This window comes from Ranitomeya imitator, chromosome 3 (assembly GCF_032444005.1).
Source record: "Ranitomeya imitator isolate aRanImi1 chromosome 3, aRanImi1.pri, whole genome shotgun sequence".
Lineage (NCBI taxonomy): Eukaryota > Metazoa > Chordata > Amphibia > Anura > Dendrobatidae > Ranitomeya > Ranitomeya imitator.
Genome location: NC_091284.1, coordinates 799920686 through 799936495, shown reverse-complemented (window position 1 = coordinate 799936495; position 15810 = coordinate 799920686). Strand labels below are relative to the sequence as shown.

At 45.0% G+C, this 15810-nt stretch overlaps 1 protein-coding gene across 1 annotated transcript in view; it reads left to right on the top strand.

Moving 5' to 3' along the window:
* Positions 1–13213, top strand: part of KBTBD3 (kelch repeat and BTB domain containing 3) — a 42684-nt gene extending 29471 nt beyond the window's left edge. Inside the window, exons 2-3 of the mRNA XM_069759221.1 lie at positions 3551–3786; positions 11433–13213. Of these exons, the coding sequence (XP_069615322.1) occupies positions 3575–3786; positions 11433–13035 (1815 nt within the window). The 5' untranslated portion in view covers positions 3551–3574 and the 3' untranslated portion in view covers positions 13036–13213. The remainder of the gene's footprint in view (positions 1–3550; positions 3787–11432) is intronic.
* Positions 13214–15810: the final 2597 nt, after the last annotated feature.

Here is a 15810-nt window from a genome sequence, read left to right as displayed (position 1 = left end):
TGTTGCGTTTGCAGAGCCCCTGATGTACCTAAACAGTAGAAACCCCCCACAAGTGACCCCATTTTGGAAGCAAGACCCCAAAGGAACTTATCTAGATGTGTGGTGAGAACTTTGAATGCCCAAGTGCTTCACAGAAGTTTATAATGCAGAGTCGTGAAAATAAAAAATAAAAAATTTTTCCACAAAAAAGATTTTTTAGCCCCCAAGTTTTTATTTTCACAAGGGTAACAGGAGAAATTGGACCCCAAAAGTTGTTGTCCAATTTATCTCACTATGCTGATGCCCCATATGTGGTGGTAAACCACTGTTTGGGCACATGGCAGAGCTCAGAAGGGAGGGAGCCCCATTTGATTTTTTGAGCACAAAATTGGCTGTCGCATTTGGAGACCCCCTGATGTACCTAAACAATGGAAACCCCCTAATTCTAACTCCAACCCTAACCCCAACACACCCCTAACCCTAATCCCAACCCGATCCATAATCCTAATCCTAATCACAACGCTAACGATAATCACAACCCTAACCCCAAAACAACCTAATCTGTTGTGAATTCTGTTGTCGGGCTCCCTCCTGTGGTCATGAATGGTACTTCGGCTGGTTCTATCCATGGACTTCATCTGGTGGCTGTGGGTGTTTCTGAGTTTCCTTCCACAGGTGACAAGGTTAATTCGTTAGCTGGCTGCTCTATTTAACTCCACTTAGATCTTTGTTCCATGCCACCTGTCAATGTTCCAGTATTGGTCTAGTTCACTCCTGGATCGTTCTTGTGACCTGTCTTCCAGAAGAAGCTAAGTGCCTGCTTGTTTTTCTCTGGTTTGCTATTTTTCTGTCCAGCTTGCTATTTTGATTGTTGTCTTGCTTGCTGGAAGCTCTGGGACGCAGAGGGAGCGCCTTCGCACCGTGAGTCGGTGCGGAGGGTCTTTTTGCGCCCTCTGCATGGTCTTTTTGTAGGTTTTTGTGCTGACCGCAAAGCTACCTTTCCTATCCTCAGTCTGTTCAGTAAGTCGGGCCTCACTTTGCTAAATCTATTTCATCTCTGTGTTTGTATTTTCATCTTTACTCACAGTCATTATATGTAGGGGGCTGCCTTTTCCTTTGGGGAATTTCTCTGAGGCAAGGTAGGCTTTATTTTTCTATCTTCAGGGCTAGCTAGTTCCTTAGGCTGTGCCGAGTTGCTTAGGGAGCGTTAGGAGCAATCCACGGCTATTTCTAGTGTGTGTGATAGGATTAGGGATTGCGGTCAGCAGAGTTCCCACGTCCCAGAGCTCGTCCTATATTATCAGTAACTATCAGGTCTTTCCGTGTGCTCTTAACCACCAGGTCCATTATTGTCCTGACCACCAGGTCATAACACTAATCCCAACCCTAACCATTACCCTAATCAAAACCCTAAATCCAACACACCCCTAATCCTTATCTCAACCCTAACCTCAAACCTAACCCTAATCCCAATACACCCCTAACCCTAATCCCAAACATAACCCTAATGCCAACCCTAACTCTAATATCAACCCTAATCCAAACCCTAATCCCAACTATAACCCCAACTTTAGCCCCAACCCTACCTCTAACTTTAGCCGCATCCCTAGCCCTAACTTTAGCCCCAACCCTAACCCTAACTTTAGCCCCAACCCTAACCCTAGCCCTAACCCTAACTTTAGCCCCAACTCCAACCCTAACCCTAGCTTTAGCCCAACTCCTATAGCTGCCGGCCGGCAGATCATCTATATGGATACGGATGATTGACCTCGTGGAGACCAAAACATCCAACACCGCGGAGACACCATCACGTGTTTCTCAACGCAGGCAGTGAATAGCCAGGCCTTTCCCCGGGAAGGAACAACCCAGGGAAGGGCAGCATCTAATAAAGGAAAACATCCAATAAAGGAAAACCACCTATGCCAAGCATGGTATCCATCCACAGACAGCTGTTTCGGTGTTTTTGCCCCTCATCAGTGTGGAGTAGGAAACTGGCTATCAGGAGCAGTGCCTAGTAGAAAGTCTATAAAGGCACGGATCATTGACCTCGTGGAGACCAAAACATCCAACACCGCAGAGACACCATCACATGTTTCTCAACCCAGTGATCCAGAACACTGCCCCCAAATATGCAAATGCATGTAGAGGAGCTGCGGAGACACCATCACGTGTTTCTCAACGCAGGCAGTGAATAGCCAGGCCTTTTCCCGGGAAGGAACAACCAAGGAAAGAGCAGCATCCAATAAAGGAAAACCACCTATGCCAAGCATGGTATCCATCCACAGATAACTGTTTCGGGGTTTTTGCCCCTCATCAGTGTGGAGTAGGAAACTGGCTATCAGGAGCAGTACCTAGTAGAAAGTCTATAAAGGCACGGATGATTGACCTCGTGGAGACCAAAATATCCAACACCGCGGAGACACCATCACGTGTTTCTCAACGCAATGATCCAGAACACTGCCCCCAAATATGCAAATGCATGTAGAGGAGCTGCGGAGACACCATCACGTGTTTCTCAACGCAGGCCGGCAGATAATGGCGGGCGCACTGCGCATGCGCCCGCCATTTTCTTACCGGATGAAGAAGCCAGCGGTCAGGAGGGGACACAGGAGGACCCAGGGACATCGGTAAGTATAACAGGGTCCCCGAATCCCCCTATTTCTCTGTCCTCTGATGTGCGATCACATCAGAGGACAGAGAATTACACATCGCTTTTTTTTTTTTGCGGCCGCCGGTAAAGTTAATTACCAGCTATCGCAAAACAGGGGTCGGTATAAACCGACCCCAATCATGTTCTTTTGGGTCTCGGCTACCCCCGGCAGCTGAGACCCCAAAGATCTTCCGATTGCCGGCCGGCGGACGCACTGCGCATGTGCCCGCAATTTTTTGGCCGGAACAAGATGGCGGCGCCCATCGGGAGCCACGAGGAGCATCGGAGGAGACAGGTGAGTATCGGGGGGTGATCGGGGTCCTCATTTCTCTGTCCTCTGATGTGCGATCACATCGGAGGACAGAGAAATTAAATGGGAAATCGCGGGGGGGTTTTTTGCGACCGCCGGTAAACGGTTAATTACCGGCGATTGCAACCCGGGGGTCGGTAAAACCCCCAAATTATGTTCTCAGGGGTCTCGGCTACCCCCAGCAACCGAGACCCCAGAGAAAATCCGACTCTGGGGGCGCTATTCACTTTTTCCACAGCGCTGTTAATTAACGGCGCTGTGGTTTAAGTACCCTTGCCGCCGTTACAAGGCGTATCGGCGGTTGTTAAGGGGTTAAAGGCGTTATAAAATAAATAATAGTAATGGCAGATTTTAGATTTTTAAAATTCTGCAAAAAAAGAAAAACCCACACAGTGCAGTTCTAGTACATGTAGATTTTCAGAGAACTTTACTTTTTGCAATGCTAAGTTTACAATGTACATGCAACAGATGAGAATTTGCTGCAAAATTTGTAGACGAAAATTCTGCTACATCCAAATTTGTTGTTACAGATCCTCCTCCACCTGACATAAACGTTAGATTAATTTTATTATACACCAATATTTGACTTATGTTTTTGTTCCTACCCTAAGCTTTCCCATATTTCCGGGCTCAATATGGACCTACTTGGGAGAGTAGTGTGCAATGGATCTTTATCTGCTGAAAAGAAATCGGTCTCCTTGGTGGCGGAAAGTCACGGGCAGCAAATATTAACCGTGCTGCAGAGCTTCCGAGAACAAAACATATTCTTTGATTTCAACATAACAATGAAAGATGAATCCATTCCGTGCCACCGTTGTGTCCTGGCAGCCAGCAGTGACTTCTTCAGGTAAGGTCCCATTGGTATATTTGTCCAGGAAGATTTTTTCCACAGAAAAATAAATATATACATAGCTAAATCACATTTTCATAGTATTATCCCTGGTGCCCTGGTCTGGTCGTAGCTGCTAAATCATGGACTCTTCATCTTTGGCTAAAAAAAACCCTATAAAATATATTTTTATTAGTTATACATTTGTGTGAAAAAGTGTCTAGCTTTTGAGAACCTTTTAATGTACTTCAGTTTTTGTCAGGCAGGTCCTATTTAAGTAATTTCTTGATTGAGAACAGGTGTGGCAGTAATCAGGCCTGCGTGTGTAAATTGAACTCAGCTTTCTAAAGATGTGATGTCACTTTTTTACACAAGGACCTGTAGGTTTGGATTTTTTTCCCTTAATAATAAATACCTTTGTTTATAAACTGCATTTTGTGCTTACTTGTATTATCTTTGTCTAATATTTAAATTTGGTGATCTGAGACAAACACGGAAAAGAATAACAAATCAGGAAGGGGGCAAACACTTTTTCACACAACTATATATTAAAAAAAATAGGGGAACAACAATACAAGACCAAAACCACTATTAAAACATGAGGGTCCTGAGAAAGGCACTAAAGGAAATAATAGTTGGTGGTATAGACATAAATTCCCTAATTATACATAATACTAGATGTTGGCCCGATTCAATTGCATCGGGTATTCTAGAATATGTATGTATGTATGTATGTTGCGCTGTCAGTGGTGTTTAAATCCCGCACTAATATCGCTGATTGGCTGATATCTGAGACAGACAGACAATTAGACCCTTAGACAACACAATGGCGGCACTTGACAGCAGTGGAGGACAATGATGATTCCAGAATTCACGGCAGACTGTGCCCATCGCTGATTGGTTGAGGCCGGCTGGCCTCGACCAATCAGAGACTGTGCCCGTCGCTGATTGGTCGAGGCCTGGCGGCCTCGACCAATCAGCGACACGGAATTTCCAGGACAGACAGACAATTAAACCCTTAGACAATTATATATATAGATAACACCCTGCCTGTCCGCGGAGGTTGGCACCATAGGGTTAGTGATATGGCACCTCTGCTCAGCATGGACTATATATCCCTATAATACCCTCTGAAGCACCCAACACCAAAACACCAAGTGAAAAAAAACCCCACAAAATTACTGGCAAACAGTGAGAGACGGCGCTTGTATCAGACAGTGCTTTCAAAAATTACTATCACCTATGCAGATGTGGGTTTTGGGGAAGTAGACCCTCACACCAGATGTTTGAATGATAAATCAACTATAAATAGAGATTTAATCATCATATTCATATACCTCCTGTCCCCACCACTCATATACAAGATCAATAAAGTCTTAGTGCAGATAGTCTTCTCCCACAAAATGGGGTATGCCGATGTGCATATATTCAGCATAAGGGCAGTAATATCTCTAAGTCCCAGCAGGCTATTGAGCATATACGCTAATTGTATAGGACATTTTAGATGTTATGTCAGAATGTCTGCTGGGGCTTAGAGATATAACTGCCCTTAGGGATATGCTGAATATATGGGTAACACCCCAGGGTCCTGGTTGTTACAGTGGAATTTCTTTCCTCTTGGGGAGAGTGATGTCACGCTTGGAAGCAAGGGAAGATCTCTTCTATCAGGTAAACACAAACATGCAACATGTTCGCACTCCAGGCCAAAAGGGGGAGTTCTGAACCCGGTTTTCAGGGGAACTTCCCTTGATATATATTCTGGCTGGAGGGGAAGTCAGAGAGCAGTCTGGAGCAGACAGTGGAGAGAGGAGTCGGACTGTGAGTGTCAGAAAGACTGAAGGGGCCGTGCAGCCAGAGTTGCTGCAGCTCCTGGAGGAAGAGAATTGAGAAGGAAAGAACAGATTGTAGAGAGCATGCAGGAAAGCAAAGCACAGGAGAATGACAACTGGGGAGGATAGCTGTGACTGGGCTACCTCTCCGCAGAGTGCAGATGACCAGTAGCCGGAAGACCGAGGTTGTGTTGGACTCTAGGAGGCACAGCAGAAATTGGCAGGACAGCTGGATTACACATCACCTGTCTGCCCTAATACCCAGGAGGCACAGTGTCACATAGAGCCCGGGTCGTGATAGAGACCCTATAAAAAGGCTCGAGCCACCTGTCATACTTGTTTGTGTCTTAATCTTCATGGAGGACGAGTGAACTGTGAGGACCTTGCCAGAAGCCATAGTCAGTAAGGGACTACACCAAAGCGCTGGTAGGAAGGCTTTCATCTCCACCTGGTAGCGGGGACTCAGAACTTGCTTCCAAGCCAGCCGGACCCTGCCTATACCTGTGATCTGGTGCTTGACGCATGAGAGGGCAGTGGTATGCTGCAGAGTTCGGCATTGAGGTCAAGCGTGATAGTGTGGGCACAGGTGGAAATGCCGCCACTGTCTGCTGAAAATACCGACTCTGCTGCATAGCCTGCACGTAAGCAGCATTGCAGGCCTGCATGACACTAAGCTGGAGATCAGGAGTAAGGTGTTCTGACATGCCCTTCTCTATTTGATTGAAAAAATGATGTGCTGGCCTCTGGAGGTCGGCTTTCACTTGTTAAAGGCTTCAGGTGACATCCTGGATACGTGTATTCATATGGTTTATGGCAATATCCAGTCTGTCACTCATCGCCTTGAGTGCATCATGAAAGACCAGAGCTCAAGTGCAAAAACTCGGGCATGAGTGACCTGTCCGAGGCCCTCTGGGACAGGGGAACACCTGATGGACCAGCTTCCTGGTCTCCAGTCTGTGTGGCAGGCCCACTGCTGCAGTGCTGCTGGAAGGCTGGGACGGGTCCGTGGCTGTTTGATGAATGACCGCTCCGGAACTAGGGTCAAGAGTGCTGCACCATTTGCTGTGAAAAAAGAAGAAAAAAATACATTAATACAAAACATTTACAATAGTAAAGCACCAACTCCTGTGGAATAGAAAAATACAGATTAGGCAATCCAACACAACCCATTACACCACAAAAAATTCTTACGTTCTCTGGGCAAGGACCGGTCTCAAAAATGCAAGGATGCGGTAATATTTGTATTTGTGGATCCTTGCTCCAGAACCACCAGGAACCTGGCTCTCTTGACGAAGGTCCTTGTTGAAGCGGTCCTTCATCGAACGCCAAAGTGTTTTGACTTTGAACGCTGTTGAAAAATATAAATAATGGTTAGACAATGCACTTTTGACCGTGATCACACAACTGTGTGTGAGGAGAAAAACTCCTGAGGTGTGCTGTGAGCCCCGACCACAGGGTGGCGCTCACAGCCACCGGCGATCAGTAACCATAGAGGTCTCAAGGACCTCTATGGTTACAATGGAGACGCATCGCCGACCCCCGATCATGTGACGGGGGTCGGCGATGACGTCATTTCCGGCTGCCCGGCCGGATGCGGTAGTTAAATGCCGCTGTCTGCGTTTGACAGCGGCATTTAACTAGTTAATAGGTGCGGGCAGATCGCGATTCTGCCCGCGCCTATTACGGGCACATGTCAGCTGTTCAAAACAGCTGACATGTCCCGGCTTTGATGCGGGCTCACCGCGGAGCCCTGCATCAAAGCAGGGGATCTGACCTCGGACGTACTATCCCGTCCGAGGTCAGATAGCGGTTAATGTTAAAGATAGGAACACACGACGCATGCACAAACGCTGCGGACACAACCGCAAATGTGAAACCAGCCTTACTTCAGCTGACAGCTGTCTTTAGGAAAATGGCACTGGAGGGAGCACATGCATAGAATGAGATCTCTGCTCTTCATTGAGCTCATGGTCTGATCATACCACATTTTCTGGGCAGGGGAGGAAGCAAAAGAGTATACAGACATTACAGCTCAGGATCACAAATAATTCTTTCATTGAGGTAAAACATTCGTAAGGAAACATTTTACCTCACAAAAAGAATCAACTCTGATTCCCAGCTGTCCTGTCTGCATCCTCTCTTTTACTTCCTCCCCTGCCCAGGAGCTGTGGTATGATCAGACCATGGTGCTGTATGGTCAGACACAGCCATTACATAGTGCACAGCAGGGGCACAATTATGAGATTATCTCGGCACAGGAACATTTTTTTTAAAAACACATCTAATTGTGAAAATTATTATTATTCCAAGATGTACGGATTAAAATCAACTTTAAAATTAACTTTGTTTGTGGGAAAACCCCTTTAAATACTGTTATGACCAGTGTAAAATAAAAATAACAGATACTTAGCTCCCACCCCAGCCTAGTTCCACGTGAATCCTTAGTCGCTATTGAGCTGCTGCAATCTCACTTTCTTTGGATGAATCTCAGATTTCCTAAGGAATAGGAGAGCTGTAGCCCATTTTCAGCCGCTGATTGGCTGCAGAATCATGTGGGATAACAATGTCACAAGAGCCCAGAGAGAACTGTAGCCGACATCTCTCAAATGGCGCTGGTAAAGGAGGTAATTTTTATATTTTTATTTTACACAGGGATATATTGTGTTTAAGAAGGATGTCATGGGGATTCCATGACAGAATGGGGTCAGACAATCACATCGTTTGGTGACATACAGCTGCGGTAGTTAGAACGGCTTTATCGTTCTATTAGCAGTTCTGGCTTTCTTTGCTCTGGTTCTGCAAGGGTTAAACTGCTTAGTTGGGCTCCTGAAGTTGTTTGTCTTTGGTGATATGGGCTGTTCCCAGTTCCTTACTGCCAGCAGGTGTAAGAACCCTCCTCCTTGTTTCTGACCTTGCCAGTGATAGTTACCACTACCTGGTTTGGAGTTGAAGGAGAGAGTTAAGTGTTTTGAGTAGGAAGTTGGAGAGTTTTTCAGGAGATTGGTTTACATGTTTATCCTTATCCTCTCCCATTTGGTTTCTTCCATCCTATCTCTGCCTGTATTCCTCTCTGTTGTTTTGTAAGTGTATTTGTATGATTGTAGTTGTGTTTTATCCCTGTCTGTTAAGCCTTGTCTGTCTGGTTAGTGTTTGCCTATACACTTCGGACCCACACCTCACACTACCTGACAAAGGGACTGTCCAAGTAGTAGACAACACATTTACGAATCATGGATTTAACATAGACAAAGGACTTTTCAGAAACATTTACAGCTAAAACTCACAGTTTTGCCATGGATTGCAGTTGTACATGCAGGTTAGAACAATTGTAATTCAATATAACTAATCCATATCACTTTATGTATGTAATCAATAATGAGCAAGCTCTAGATTTTAAAATCCACAGTATTTATTATTTATTAATCCATAGTACATTCATTATTCCTAATGGATAATTTCCTAAGCATGTATATTGGGTATAAAACCCCATATTCACATGCAATGCAGAAGGCACATGAAGAAATGGTCCAATAAGGTGTTAGGCAGGAAAAGAGGATCCCAGTTTATTTAAAAGGGTTCTGCAGGAATAGAAATAAACATAAATAATTAAAGTAAATATCATTATAAATAAATTCCTAAACACTTTTAATTAGTAAATCACAATCATTAGGTTTAGGGAGGTAATTACTATAGAAATAAAATGGCTGCGGCCTTGTTTCACTGAGGGAAGCCTGCCTTGGAATGTTGGGACAGGAGCTTGTGAGAATCTGCAGAAGAAGGTCCACCCTCCTTCATATGTAGGAATATGTGCTCCACTAATGCTACTAGAGATAGCAGAGGTGCTATCACACTACATTGCTCACACTACTGTCCGCCATGTCTATCTGATCTAATACTAAAGATGCCAGAGGTGCTGGGGTAAGAAGAGGCTGCTCACAATGCTGTCCACCCAGTCTATCTGATTTAATACTGGATATACCAGAGGTGTTGGGGTAAGAAGAGGCTTCTCACACTGCTGACCATCCTGTCTATCTGATCTAATACTAAAGATGCCAGAGGTGCTGGGGTAAGAAGAGGCTGCTCACAATGCTGTCCACCCAGTCTATCTGATTTAATACTGGATATACCAGAGGTGTTGGGGTAAGAAGAGGCTTCTCACACTGCTGACCATCCTGTCTATCTGATGTAATACTGGAGATACCAAGGGTGTTGGGGTAAGAAGAGGCTTCTCACACTGCTGTTCACCCTGTCTATCTGATCTAATACTGGGGATACCGGGGTGCTGAGGTAAGAAGAGGCTGCTCACCCTGCTGTCCACCCTGTCTAACTAATCTAATACTGGAGATCCCAGAGGTGCTGGGGTAAGAAGAGGCTGCTCAAATTGCTATCCACCATGTATATCTGATCTAATACTGGAGAGACCAGAGGTGCTGGGGTAAGAAGAGGCTGCTCACACTGCTGTCCACCCTGTCAATCTGATCTAATACTGGAGATACAAGGGGTGCTGAGGTAAGAAGAGGCTGCTCACACTGCTGTCCACCCTGTGTATCTGATCTAATACTGGAGATAGCAGGTGTGCCGAGGTAAGAAGAAGCTGCTCACTCTTCTGTATGCCCTGTCTTTCTGAATAACAATATAAGTATCTTCAGGTCACAGCAAAGAAGCTTCCTGCTGTACATTCTCACAGACTTCTGTCCTAATATTCTAGGACAGTTTTTAAATAGTGTTACAAGGGTCCAGAGGTGGATTTGCTAATTAAAAGTATTTATGAATTTATTTAAAATAACATTTCTTTTAGTTATTTATTTTTTCCTATTTCCCGAGTACCCCTTTAAATCTTTTTACAATGTTTTTTTTTGTACCTGTCTTTTAAAGTGGAATTCTCAAGTTATCCAGTATTCTGTGGAGATCACTGGAGGTACAACCATTGTGAAGAACCCTGGCTGAGTGAAGCGCAGGTTGATCATATATGCTGCTGTCACATTAATTCTAATGGGAGTGCTGAAGACCAGCTGAGCGCACGTCTCCGACACTTCCAATAAGAATGAAAGGCACTTTAGTGAGCATGATCAACCACAGCTATATTCACACAGGGCTCTTTGGAGTCCTTAGTCTTAGGTTCACTGGAGCCACAGCAGTCAGACCTCCAACAATTAGAAAGTTATATCTTATCCTGTGGGGATCGCTGGGGCTCTGATCACTGTGAAAAGCCCAGGCTGAGTGAAATGGAAGTCGATCATGCACGCTACTCCATTCATTGTAAGGGGAGTGCTGAAAACCAGATGATTGCAGCGCTCGCCAATCTCCAGGGCTTCGAATAAGTGAGCACGATCAGCCACCAGTCCATTCACATAGGGCTCTTCAAAGTTCCGGCTCTTGAGATTGTTGGGTGCCACAACGGCCAGACCTTCAACGATCAAAAAGTTATCCTTTATCAGGCAGAAAGGCAATAAATTTCAGACTTTAGAATACCCCTGTAATGATGCTATCATTACTACAGTATTCTTAAAGTTCCTGGTGTGAATGGATCAGTACCACAGCCACGACAGCTTAATTTACAGTCTGTAGGATTGATGGTCACACATTCTCACTCCACTTCACTCACAATGGAAAATTTTGAAACCCTGTTATCGGGATTAGCGTAGGTCTCCCTCACTGGCCATACATTATCTATCTTAAAGATGGGTGTTAAATTTGCTCCTTCAAGCAGCAAATTTGGATTTGGATAAGTTAGGGTTTCCTTCGTAAATTGTGCACCTTTTTAGTGTTCTTAAAAACAACTTTTTTGCTTGGTACCATAATTTACATGACTAATTTAGTTGTATTTCCTTTCAGGGCTATGTTTGAAGTAAATATGAAAGAAAGAGATGGAGGAAACGTCATGATCAGCAATCTGTCTCCAAAAGCTATAAAAGCATTTCTGGATTACGCCTACACAGGCAAAGCCGAGATTACAGAAGGAAATGTGGATATGCTATTTCAGATGTCCTCCTTTCTCCAGGTGCCTCTACTATCGAAGGCGTGCAGTGATTTTTTAATTAAGACCATTGACCTAAGTAACTGCCTGTCATTACTGTCATTGTCAGATAGCTACGGTTCCACCCATCTTTTCGAATGTGCCTTACACTTTGCTCTACGGCATTTCCCATTGCTAACACAATCTACGGACTTCTTGGAGTTGAATGTTGGGGTGCTAGAAAAATGCCTGGAGGATGATGACCTGAATGTTCCAGACGAAGAATTTGTGCTCATGGCTGTTTTAACTTGGACAAAGCATAGTTTGGAAAAGAGAGCACAGTTTTTCCCCCAGTTGATAAGTAAGGTTAGACTACATCAGCTCTCACAATCTTTTCTTCAAAATCTACTGGATTCTGAGGAGCCATTATTAGCAAGCACGGACTGTTCATCAAAGGTCAGAAATGCCATACGATGCATTGAACATTTTGGGGGGTTATACCCGGATGCCCGAATTTCGACTACGGAAAAATATATCTTTGTCCATAAAACAGCAGAAGATGGAGAAACTCAGTACACATTTTGCTATAATATCAAAACCGATAAATGGTTGGAGCTTCCTCAGATCCATATCATTGACCTTCCTGGTTCTAGCTTGTCTAGTTTTGGAGAAAAGCTCTTTATCACAGGAGGATGTACCGGAAGCTGCTGTCGTGCCGTGCGGCTTCATATAGCCGAGCCCCACCATGAAGCTACTGACCGAACCTGGTGCTATTGTCCTTCAAGCAATAACTCATTTTTAGTACCAGCCATGAAAAAGCCAAGAACCATGCACACATCTGTCATAGCCCTTAACCAGTTGTTTGTTATTGGTGGGAAAACGAAGGGAGCACAAGACATACGTAGTCTACTAGATGTCGAAGCTTATAATCCTTTAACTAAGGAATGGAAATCAGTTGGTCCATTGCCAAGAGGGATATACTATCCTGAGGCAAGCGCATGCAAGTCCTTCATTTACGTACTGGGATCCGAAGTTGAGATCACAGATGCTTTTAACCCTTCGCTAGATTGTTTTTTCAAGTATAATGCACACACTGATCAATGGTGTGAACTTGTGGCAGAGTTTGGACAATTTTTTCATGCCACTTTAATCAAAGCCGTTCCCGTCAACAGCGCCTTGTACATCTGTGACCTTTCAACATATAAAGTTTACAGTTTCTGCCCTGAGACTTGCGTTTGGAAGGGTGAAGGGTCCTTTGAGTGTGCTGGCTTTAATGCTGGGGCAGTAGGTATCGAAGATAAAATTTATATCCTGGGTGGCGATTATGCCCCTGATGAAATCACCGATGAAGTTCAAGTCTACCACAGCAACCGATCGGAGTGGGAGGAAGTGTCCCCAATGCCCAGGGCTTTAACCGAATTTTACTGTGAAGTCATTCAGTTTAATAAGTGCAGGAATCCTTGGGGCGATAGCCATTTGTAAGCCGGTTCATTTCTGGACATTACACAGACTGTGTAATCAGAAAACAACCTATTTTTTTTTTTTATATTGAACCTGTCTAGTAAATTCATGCTCTCTGAATTGCAGAAAGCATGGATCAGAGAGAGGCTACATCATTACAAATATTTCAGAAATCTTGCATTTTTTACACTTGTCAGTGAAAAATCACTAGACTCATATTTCTTGTTCTGTAAAGGTCACTTTTCAGCAGACACATAAACATAGGCATTATCTCCTAGGCTCCTGTCTACTCCCATGCACCACGCCATGGTGTCATGCGGTTACCACGACAGTGTGGAGACAGAAGACTGCAGCATCTGATTGCTCCTACTCCGGCGCTGAGGAGAAGCACTTCTCCTTCATTTTAAATATCTTTATTTCTTCTGGCAGAACAGGGGTTAATCGGCCATGTTGGAAATCACTGCGTGCACAGCTGAGCTCGGTTAGCCACTCATTTTCCCTTTATAATCTGGGCTTTATTACTAATCCTTGTCAGAGCTAGTATTTGCTGCATGGTTAAAGGTGAGAGAGGAGCACATATGAGAAGGAGAGTTGAAGGAGATATAAGTGACTGTTGCTTGGTTTGTATGTGTTGTAATTCCCTATACTTCTCTGCTTTTGTTTAATAATAATAATCTTTATTTTTATATAGCACTAACATATTCCGCAGCACTTTACAGTTTTGCACACATTATCATAGCTGTCCCCAATGGGGCTAACAATCTAAATTCCCTATCAGTATGTCTTTGGAATGTGGGAGGAAACCGGAGAACCCAGAAGAAACCCACGCAAACACGGAGAGAACATACAAACTCTTTGCAGATGTTGTCCAGGGTGGGGCTTGAACCCAGGACTCCAGCACTGCAAGGCTGCAGTGCTATCCACTAAAGGTCCCTTCACACTCAGCGACGCTGCAGTGATACCGACAACGATGTTGATCGCTGCAGCATCGCTGTTTGGTCGCTGGAGAGCTGTCACACAGACCGCTCTCCAGCGAACAACGATGCCGGAAACCAGGGTAAACATCGGGTTACTAAGCGCAGGGCCGTGCTTAGTAACCCGATGTTTACCATGGTTACCATCGTAAAAGTAAAAAAAACAAACACTACATACTTACCTTCAGCTGTCTGTCCCCGGCGCTCTGCTTTCCTGCACTGACTGTGAGCACAGCGGCCGGAAAGCAGAGCGGTGACGTCACCGCTCTGCTTTCCGGCTGACCGACGCTGACACAGGATGCAGGAGGAGTGCAGAGAAGCACAGTGCCAGGGACAGACAGCTGAAGGTAAGTATGTAGTGTTTGGTTTTTTTACTTTTACGCTGGTAACCAGGGTAAACATCGGGTTACTAAGCGCGGCCCTGCGCTTAGTAACCCAATGTTTACCCTGGTTACCAGTGAAGACATCGCTGAATCGGCATCACACACGCCGATTCAGCGATGTCTGCAGGGAGTCCAGCGACGAAATAAAGTTCTGGACTTTCTGCAGCGACCAACGACATCACAGCAGGATCCTGATCGCTGCTGCGTGTCAAACACAACGATATCGCCAGGACGCTGCAACGTCACGGATCACTAGCGATATCGTTGTGAAGTTGTTTAGTGTGAAGGTACCTTAAGCCACCGTGCTGCCCCATCCTTTACCTTCACACCTCTGTGCATTCCTCTGTTACATGTGAGTGAATATTTTGTATGCCTGGAGTTCTCTGTTAACCCCTTTCTGACATCGGACGTACTATCCCGTCGAGGTGGGGTGGGCCCCTATGATCACGGACGGGATAGTACGTCCAGCGCGATCGGCGGCGCTCACGGGGGGAGCGCGGCCGATCGCGGCCGTGTGTCAGCTGCCTATCGCAGCTGACATCCGGCACTATGTGCCAGAAGCGGTCACGGACCACCCCCGACACATTAACCCCTGGCACACCGCGATCAAAGATGATCGCGATGTGCCGGCGGTACAGGGAAGCACCGCGCAGGGAGGGGGCTCCCTGCGGGCTTCCTTGAGCCCCCCGCATCAACGCGATGTAATCGCGTTGCTGCGAGGGTCTTACCTCCCTCCCTGCCTGCTCCAGACCTGGATCCAAGATGGCCGCGAATCCGGGTCCTGCAGGGAGGGAGGTGGCTTCACAGAGCCTGCTCAGAGCAGGCACTGTGAAGCAGCCTGCACTGCTATCAGATCGGTGATCTGACAGAGTGCTGTGCAAACTGTCAGATCACCGATCTGTGATGTCCCCCCCTGGGACAATGTAAAAAAGTAAAAAAAAAAATTTCCAAATGTGTAAAAAAAAAAAAAAAATATTCCTAAATAATGAAAAAAAAAAAATATTATTCCCATAAATACATTTCTTTATCTAAATAAATAAAAAAAAAACAATAAAAGTACATATATTTAGTATCGCCGCGTCCGTAACGGCCCGACCTATAAAACTGGTCTACTAGTTAACCCCTTCAGTAAACACCGTAAGGAAAAAAAAAAAAAACGAGGCAAAAAACAACGCTTTATTATCATACCGCCGAACAAAACGTGGAATAACACGCGATCAAAAGGACAGATATAAATAACCATGGTACCGCTGAAAGCGTCATCTTGTCCCGCAAAAAACGAGCTGCGATACAGCATCATTAGCAAAAAAATAAAAAAGTTATAGTCCTGAGAATAAAGCGATGCAAAAATAATTATTTTTTCTATAAAATAGTTTTTATCGTATAAAAGCGCCAAAACATAAAAAAATGATATAAATGAGGTGTCGCTGTAATCGTAC